At 35.9% G+C, this 9732-nt stretch overlaps 1 protein-coding gene across 1 annotated transcript; it reads right to left on the bottom strand.

The window, feature by feature from the left end:
* Positions 1-18: 18 nt before the first annotated feature.
* irf10 (interferon regulatory factor 10) lies at positions 19-9512 on the bottom strand. Its single transcript, XM_042491620.1, has 8 exons — positions 9070-9512; positions 7196-7391; positions 6861-6937; positions 5270-5327; positions 3080-3166; positions 2586-2972; positions 2254-2372; positions 19-549 (listed from the first exon to the last, which is right to left on the bottom strand). The coding sequence occupies exons 1-8, from the start codon at positions 9232-9234 to the stop codon at positions 442-444; spliced, it is 1197 nt and encodes a 398-aa protein (XP_042347554.1). The 5' UTR covers positions 9235-9512; the 3' UTR covers positions 19-441.
* Between the last annotated feature and the right edge of the window lie 220 nt (positions 9513-9732).

Raw genomic sequence — 9732 nt, 5'->3', positions numbered from 1 at the left:
AAAGCTTTATAGATTTAATTAAAAGTGTGATTTTTTTCTCTGCATGTGCTGTTAAGTATCATACATTTACATTTTTAGAACATCATCATTTAGTACAGATTCTGCATATGAGGATAAAATTACAGGGGTTAATAGTACGTTATCAGCATGAAATAAGTTTTTAGCTTCAACAAAAACTGAAATTTCTTGCTAGTCTAGCTGCATGGTTGACAGAAAAAGACAATAATAACCAATTTCCTTTCATGTAATGCAAATAGGTCTACAATGCAACACCTCCATCGTCTCTTCATCATATACACATTTCCACTGACAATACTGTGCTTTGTTTGGTCTGCTCTTAGGATGTCTTTCATGATGATGACAGGGAAGGAATAAAGCTGCAGTAATCCATTTGTATATTGTTCATGGCTACTCTGCTGCAGGGTAGCTTTCCCTGTCCTCCTACATCTTCTCTCGTTCTGTGTTGGAGGTGGTATTCGGTCGCTGAATCTCCTCCATCTCTCCCAAGTTGAACCTCTGCAGCAGCTCTACTGCAAACAAGGGCACCACCTGGCCGACAGGACAGTGAAGCACAATCAGTGTAATCATGAGGACCTCTAGTGGTGAGTAAAAATACTGCAGACAGGAAGTGTTCACACAGGAATTACTGCACAAATCTCTGCCTGGATTATTGAACAGACATGACATGTTTTAAAAATCAAATAGAACTTTTGTTGTTTTGGCATTCAAGAAATTCTCCTTGTGGATCAAACCCCTGACAGCACATCACAATCAAACATGGAAGAATTTGCCGATGGAGGAATGTGTATCCAATGAAGAGGCTATTATATAAAATAGGCTATATATATAAAAAAATATTGACATGACATTTTATCTGCAACCTCTATAGGCATTCAGGGTAGAAATGCAAGAGATGATAAAGTTTAAAAAAAAAGTAACCAATTGACCAAATATATAGGGCTTAAAAATGAGACATACAGTCTACGGTCCAAGTGGACTCTCACCAACTGTCCCCTCACACTGATCTCACAACCCTTCAGCAGCTCGGAGACCACTGATGAAGAAAAATCACTCGAAATATTAAATGAATATTTAGTCAGAACTGGTTGTGTTAACAATGGTGATGTCCATTTGATTTGGTTGGGTCAAAGCTCTGGAATTTTAACCCTTTGAAACCTGAGCAGTTTGTGTTGATTTCTTTCAAAAACATGAGAAGGAGGCAATGAGCAATGAAATAGGAAAATTAGTTTAAAAAAGTACAAAAAAAATCTGAAAATAAAATAAATAAATAAACAATGAAAAAAAGAAGAAAAGCAAAGTTAAAAAAGAGAGAAGGAAAAAAACCTAGAAAAGTGCTTAAAAATTAGAATAATTCTGTAACATAATCTTAAATCTGCAATTTTGATAATTATGAATATTGTTTTTCCCTAGCTTTTTTTCTCTTTTGCCTATCTTATTTAAATAATTTTCTTAATTAATTAACAATTTTCTACTAATTTCTTGCAATTTGTGGAACATTTCTTGCGAAGTTGCTTATATCCTTTCCCCCCATGTTTTTGAAATAAATCACAACAATTTGCTCATGGTTCAAAGGTTAAATACTTGTGAAAGGCATCTGAAAGATAACAAGAAAAGTGATATCATGCCAGGTTTCAAAGGGTTAAATTACTACTATGCACATCTTGGTGTTCTCTTTCTGTGCTTATAGGCGTCTCAGAAGTGAGACAACTCTGAGAACAATTGAGTCATTTGATCACTGAGACAAATTTCTGAAATTGTGCAGACTAATTTATAAGCCAATCAAGTTTTCGTTTGGATCATACTGTCATCTGAAGAGCTGATTATTCCAGACTAATAAATATTACTGCAGTGAGAGAGAAAAGGAGCATTTTTAGATCTTGATTTAGGACTGGGCTGAGACAAGAAGAAAACTATTTCTCAGGAGCCGAATGTAATAAATATGAGAAAATGGTCAAAACCTTGATGTTATATTGGGCTCAGTTATGTCTAGAAAACATAAGCTGGACAAAGGGGAGATCTTATTTTGAATATTCCTTTCCTCTGGGCCTTCCTTACCCTCAGAGGTAGATGACCTGCCAGTCATTAACTTCTTTTTTTAAATACAAAAAAAAAGAAAATACTAGTTATCTAATTGCTCTTAACCACAAGGAGCAGGCAATTATCTGTTATTGGTATCACCTAAAAAAATCCATATTGTGCATCCATACAGTTCTTAGTCCTTTTTGCACCCACCTGTGCCATGATGAGCTTCTTGGTTTTAGGAACATTGGGGTCTGGATACTCCTCTCCGAAGCAGAGCTCGATCTCATAAGAAGGTGTCGGTCCCTTCCCCTGTAAACAGCTCTGCAGCTCTGTACACAAACATTTCATATTGGAATGTCATGATTTGATCATACAGACATATTGCCTTTTTGCAAAGAGCAAAACAATAAAGCATCCTAAACAATCTGTCTCTCTTTAAATAAATTGTATTCAGCGCCAGCTAGATTTATATGACTAACTGTAGTTAATTGCTTTTTAGTAGCTGTTACTGTTTTTTATTTTGTTTGCTTGCATTGCCTTACCATTGAGAAATGTGGGTATATCAAGCAATTTGAAGGTCTTTTCTCGCTCTAGTTTGTTCGGCCGGTCAGTGTGTTGGGCCATGGGACCGCTCCAGTACACCCTGCCCTGGCAGAACCTCTTGATGAACATCCCATCTGGGGCCACCCATAATAGCACACCCCTCTCCAGGTGACAGAGAAGGCGGTTCATTGCTTCAGCCATGCATGACGGCAACAACACGGAGCCCGGGGAAGGGAAGGGGAGCTGCTGGGCCGTGCAGGGCCCGTAGATCTGCTCGTTCCCCAAAGGGACGCGGCCCTGCAGGATGAAGCACCCGTCTGGGCTATTGGTGGTCACTTTCATCACCCTCTGGCCGTGGTACAACAACACCACCTGCATGCGGAAGTCTGAACACACAAAACACATCTTATGTTCCAGGTCGTACTGTACAGAGCAAAGGCCAGTGACATGTTAAGTTGTTGTTTCTTTTCTGTGCATAATCCCATCGGCTTACCTGATATAGTAAGTGTAGGGCTGAGGAAGGTTATAGGGGTTTTTCTTCCTGTCAGCTCACAATACATGTGCTCCCTCAACGGATCATCTGAAGCAGAACAGAGACATTATTCAATCGGTGCTTTCTCAACACCGGATGTCTGTAAGGACAACACAGGGGGCGTAACATTAGACTTTTATTGTTTTTAAATATTAGTTCACAAATAAAATTATAACCAAATAATCTACCAACAACTTTGAGCATGTACCCTGCCCGATCTTTTGTTTACATCCGCTGTCGAACTAGTGTCATAAGCGAAAAGCATGATTTGCAGCAGATGATCAGGGTTTATTGTCATGCTGCTACTCCAACTCAACTCAGCTCAAGTCAGCTTAACATGCTACATCACTTTAAGTGAAACTGAAATTTTTGTTGTTAATTTATTATTAATTTTTAGTTAACTTGCTTTAATACAATGCTGTAAGAAGCAGAATTGTGAACGATTTTTATTTGTTGTGACTGAGAATGATAAAGTAGAATTGTGATTATATTACTCATTTATAATGTTCTGTACCTTTATTACAATGCTGAGTGGAATTGAGAGCGATTTCTACATGCATTTTAGTTGTTTTTTTTTTTTAAGAAACAAATGCTGCATAAAAGTGGAATTGTGATAAAAGCCATATAAAATAAATGTTCAGTTTGTTATTTTTGTAAAACCAAAACAAATTAACCCTTGAGGAACTGTTTGGATGCAGACATTTTTCTTGTATTGCATTGCAGAGCTATCAAACTGATCAGGATCGGGGTCAAAAAAAAAAAAACTTGATCAGGACATCCCTACTACCAACACATGGACCAAACATGGGCTAACATTTGGGTGCTATTTCTACAAACCAAAGAGGGTCCATAAATATTATATCATATTGGATATTATATATATTGGATCCATATATGTCTGCTGATGTGGGCCAAAAAATGGGCAAAGGTGGGATACACATGGTTCACTTTCTTAAACTCATTATTGGGCCAATGATATCTAGTTGGGTGCCTCATTGGAGAAAATAGAGCTGAATTATTGCAACAAGCTTTTTGATTTAATAAAATGCCTAAAAAATCTGTACATCCTTTGGGAAAAATACGAGAGTTGCTGATGAAAAAAAAATCCTGTAGAGGCTACATCCTATTTTGTACCTAATTGTTTTCTTACTGTCATCATCCTTCTGAAAATACAGCGCAACAAACACTGAGAATGACTAATTTTCACTCCTGCCACCTAAAAAGGCAACATTAGTGATCTTGAAACTTACTGTTTTACTGTTCACAGAATGAATGTTTAGCTGACACATCTGATACTTTTTAATCCATCAAGGGTTCCCACACATACACATGGGCAAAATTTTAAAACTTTTTCAAGTACCCATTGTAACACTTTTTTTTTTTTTCTTGTTCAACTTGCCAGGCATTTTTCAAATACCAGATTTAAATTTTGTTTAATGACTGGCATACATGAAGGGAGAGACATAACACAGGAAGAAAATGTAGAAAAGGTACTTGATGGTCAAGGAAACATCACACATGGACGCATATTAGTGCTACATTATGTCGACAGATACAGAAAATAAATTTATGAAAATGTTACGTTACATGGAAGGTTATCCAGAAGATTAATGTAACAGTTCTATTACACATGCCACAAGTCCACTCTTCCAAAATTTTCAAAGACTTTGACTAATTCCATTACTTTTCCAGGCCTGGAAAATGTGATTGTGAAATTCCATGACTTTTTCATGCTTTTCATGAAGTTGGGAACCCTATCCATCCCATAACAATCTGCGCTACTCTAATTACAAATCAAGGATCCCTGATTATGCAAAGTAAAAGTTGCCTTCAATATGATGACTGGAATATTAGGCCAACAGGAGAACATTTACTTATTTACTTCCTTATTTATGTCTTTTAAAAACTGAAAAGTAGCTAACCTTGGCTCATATAGCTGCTCATACAGGAAACCCCTCACCCATATGAGGTAAATAGATAAATGTGATCAGACTCCGTTTGGATTGCTGAAATAGGTCCTAAATGCCAAAACAAACTATTTCGTGCCAACATGGATATTTAGCCTGGAATTTAATGACCCATTTATGACTTAATCATTTTTAGTTTTCTTTTCTTTGAATCCTCTGAACAGACTGTGTGCATGATCCTTACCAGTCGCTGGTTTTACTTCTTCTTTACTTGACTGAATTGATTCCCTTTGTAAATTAAGCTACAAAAACAGAAAGCAAAATCAGGTAATAAGAACAGACCAGTTTAAACTGATTTTCACCCCAAACATTTTCTGCTACATGAACACACTGTTTATTTCACAGAGTGTAACAGTGTGATGAGATCAGACCTTTCAGAACCTGGATTGACATCAGTTTTGTTGTGCTGGTTCAGCTGCTTTCGTAAGCATTTAAACCTCTAAAACCTGAGAGAATTGGTCTGATTTCTTTTGAAAACATGCTGAAATGGCAATGGGCAACATGGCAAGAAATGTTTGTAAAAAAGAAAGAAAAGGAACTGAAAATAAGCTTTGGGGAGATTATTAGGTATTATTGCAAAAAGGTGAAAATAAATTTATAAAACTGTATCTGCAATTCTTAAAATTATATAATCCAAATTATGCTGCAGAAAGAAAATATTTCAAGCACCTCCTTGAGGTCATGCTCTTGTTACTTTCTTAACTTCTCTTTTTGGATATCTTCTTTTTATGTTTGTTTGAACATAATTTTCTAGTTACTTTTACTCATTTCGGGGGGAATTTTTTGCTCATGCCTTCTTTCCATGTCTTCACATTTTTGAAATGAATCAAGTCAATTCGCTAAGGTTTCCCTTTAACCCCTTATATGTAGGGTTGGAAAAATTCGGACTTTGGTGAATCTCTGTCACATGTCTGATCTGTTCCTTGGACATAACTACCTCACTTGAGTTTTAAATGTTGTAAGCATTTGTGTGGTCTGTGTCAGCTGCAAATTAATTACCCTTTTTAGACCTCATAAAGTTATCTTAATCTGATTCTCTGAATCACTCTTAACTCATTTACGCCATCAATATCTGATTTTCATTCCTGATTTTCATGTGTTTCTAAAACTCCAAACATTGAAAAAGGGGGAAAAACAACAATTAGAAATAGTGAGCCCTTAATTATAAGAAATAGATCACACTCACACTTTGTTCTTAGCATGAAGTCAGTGTAGCACTTCAGCAAGTTCAGTGCTACATTTCCTCAGTTAAACCCTTAAAACCTGAGCAAATTGGCTTGATTCTTTTCAAAAACATTGGAAGTGGGTAACATGCAACTTACCACGAAATGGACAAAAATTAACAACAAAACAAATTTGTAAAAGGTTACAAGAAAAGTACCTAAAAAGTGAAAAAACCACACAGAAAAACAACAAGATAATGACTTCAAGACAGTGCTAAAAATATCTAAACACATTTTTTGTCTTTCTTTTTCTGTAACATAATTTTAAATATATAATTAAGAGAATTCAGGATTTTTTTCTTTCTTTTTGATAATATCTAATCTCCCCCCAGCTAACTGTCAGGTCATTCCCTTATCACCATTTTCTGTGTGTGTGTGTCTTAATATGTTTTTTCCTGTGTTTTGAAAGAAATCAAACCAATTTCCTCAGGTTTCAGAGGTTTTTTTTAGAGGTTTAAATGCTATTAAAGAACATCTAAAGCAGCACAAGAAAACTGATGTCGACCTGGTGTTCAAGGGTTAAAGCTCATGGTCTCTATGTTTTCAGCTAACCTGTTTGTCCAGAAACCCGGGGCTCTTTGCAAACCTCTTAGCCTGGATGATCACCTGATCCTTTAATTTTGAAGACTCTGAGGAGACGGAGGGAGGACATTTATGAGCTAATAGAAGAAACCAAAAGGAGGCACTTAAACCAAACAATGTACTTTTTTATGATGGTGAAAAGCTGCTGGAAGAACGATGAAGGTCCTGATATAAAAACAACATTTCAGTCCACGCTTTGTTTGACCTTTCTTCCTATAAAGCATAGAAAGGACACCACTGTTCAGCAGCTTGGACATAATCGATAGCACAATATGAAAGAAAAGGAGCAATCGTATTATTTTTACCTGCAGGTCTGGCGGGCCCACTTTCCTGCTGGATCAGGTAGACTTTATAAGGTTCAGTGATGTCCAACTGGTTGCGTTCAGGGACCTCCTGGAAGTCCGTGCTCTTGTTGAGCGCACAGCGGAGACGTGTCTTCCACATGGTGGGGTCGGCTTTATCCCTCCCCTCCCTGTATTTCCCTTTGTATACAGCCCAAGCCTGAATGTGAAGATTAAAATGTTAGATGATTATGCATAAATAATTCACTGAAACAAAACTCTAATTTAATGAGAAGAAATCATGTTAAACTGCTGATTAAACACAAATATACAGTAAATAAACAATATTTTGTTGCAATTAATTGATTAGCAGTAAAAACTTTCTTTAGAGGAAATTTTTTTCAGATTATCTGTTTCATTTAAAGCTGTATGAATCTAGAAAGTTTCATAAAATATAACCAAAAAAAGTTATTTTATATACAGTTAGCAGCTGCAGCTGAAGCTCTAATGTTAAAATGTAAAATACAATATTGACATTTTACTGTAACATGTATGTTAAGTGAATTAAACCAGCTGAATCAAAAGAAAAGCAGGATAGTCTTTTAACCACATTTAGCTTCATTCATTCATATTTACTCATTGAAGTGTTCCTGCCTCCCAGTGACTGTTAAGAGGCACTGAAGTATCTTCACGCTCAACTCCTAAAATGCTCTGAACAGAGAATTGAGGCTAACATTCCCAGTGAAATTAAAGATTCTCGATACAGTGTTAAAACTAAAAGTATTATTCCTGAATCAGTACTTATGCAACATAGCACTGCAAGAAAGAGGTAACTTCTTAACAATAAAAAAGAAGAAATACAACACTTTCATAATAAGAACTTCTACTTATGAAAGTGTTTTTTTTGTCTTAATTTCTGAACTGAAACACATCATAAATACAAAATCAATATTTTTGGATGCAGGCAACTCTATTTTTTTTTCTATTTTTTTCATGTTTTTGCAACATGAAGGACAGATCACAGAACAGCAGAAAGCTACAGATAAGTTGCCTAAAGAGCACTCCTCGTAAATTTATTCAAAATAAATAAGCAACTAAAGTTGCTTTTTGTGGGAGATTAAAAGTTGAAAAACATGAGAGTTCAACCAATATTAGTTTTTCAGAGCAGATACCGATTATTAGCAGTCAATGAGACTGATAACTAATATTTGGAACCGATATCCATTTACAATAAAAATCTTTCTGTCAATATTTTGAATTTGGAATAAAACAAACTTCAATGCAAAACTTTGTTTAAATGTCTTTAGCAAATGTTTGATCAAAATTGAAACTTTCAGCATCAAGTACTGTTCCCTGCAATCTTTTTTATAGTCAAGTGAAACTTAAATAAAAACAATTGATAAATAAAATGTCTCTCTGAGGTTTTATAAAGCAAAAGCTCCTTCCATGCTGACACTTTCTTTGCACCTTTTACTTTAATGATCGCCCGATAAAAATTAATTAATTAAAATGCTGATACAGATAATCAGCAAAATGCTAAATATCGGCCCCAATAATCAGACAGGCTGATACTCTGTCGACCCCTAAAAAACATGCACTACTGACTAAAGAGAAAAACAAGCTAGAATATAGGCTTACTATATTTCAATTTATATTATTCAATGTATAAATTCGTTAGAGGTCTTAAATAATAATAAACAAATAACCAGCCAAATAAATAAATAAATAAATAAATCTAGCCAAAATAGGGAAATACTTATGTTATCCAACTACATACAACACTCGAGTGGCGTTTCTAAATCAGTTTCTTTCTTATTCTAAATTAAAAACATGCTAAAATTATTCACTGACGATAACTTCCACATTATGAGATACATGATTATGAAAGGTGTCTCTACCTTGAAGAGTGCTGCGTCCTCTGTCTGTTTGTAGTCCTTCTTGGCTGCGTGCTTCCACGGGATCCTGAACATCGTTTGGTCCTCATCTTCCCAACACAATCCTTCATATTTGCCACTCTCTATCTGAGCTATCAGCCACTCTTTCATGTGCATCTTACCCTCCATCTTCAGCACAGACTGGTGTCTTCCTTAAAGCAACAAAAACTCAGTCCCAAAAGTCAAACATGCATGTGCAAGAAGGCTCGACCAGTTCAATCACGTTCCTAAATGAATATTTTATTCTAACGCCGCAAAAGCTGCTAAAATTTGTTTGATCGGCATGTTGTCGCCTACATAAAATAATAAAGTTTATTTAAAAAATTAAAGCTGTAGACAAACGGAACTCAAACTTAAATGCAGAAGTCGTAACTAAAGTTAAGTGCGCTCATGGAAGCGAAAGCGAAAGCTTTCAGCTTATGTGATACTTTCGGTTTCCTCCTGCTCACTGAGCCGCTGCGAAAGTTTAATTATTTCCAAGTAAGGTGTGAGAGGGAGGGTCATGAGCCAGCAGGTCAGTGTTCACTGACAGACTGGAAATGATACGAATCCTTAAATACATAACTACAATGCATGTGTCATGTTTCTGTTTGTTTTTTAGGTTAAATTGACCTTGCCAGGACGCAA

The sequence above is a fragment of the Plectropomus leopardus genome, chromosome 8 (genome assembly GCF_008729295.1).
Source record: "Plectropomus leopardus isolate mb chromosome 8, YSFRI_Pleo_2.0, whole genome shotgun sequence".
In the NCBI taxonomy this organism is placed as follows: Eukaryota; Metazoa; Chordata; class Actinopteri; order Perciformes; family Serranidae; genus Plectropomus; species Plectropomus leopardus.
The sequence above is the reverse complement of the archived record's forward strand: the minus strand, read 5'-3'. Positions and strand labels throughout refer to the sequence as shown.

Bases quoted from the DNA above. Each gene is read 5' to 3' on its own strand.
- irf10 (XM_042491620.1), bottom strand. From the start codon at position 9,234: ATGGAGGGTAAGATGCACATGAAAGAGTGGCTGATAGCTCAGATAGAG. The intron at 2,973-3,079 runs GTAAGCCGATGG...TTGTGTGTTCAG, and splicing joins CCCTACACTTACTATATCAG to ACTTCCGCATGCAGGTGGTG. The intron at 550-2,253 runs GTGGGTGCAAAA...CCTGTCGGCCAG, and splicing joins AGAAGCTCATCATGGCACAG to GTGGTGCCCTTGTTTGCAGT.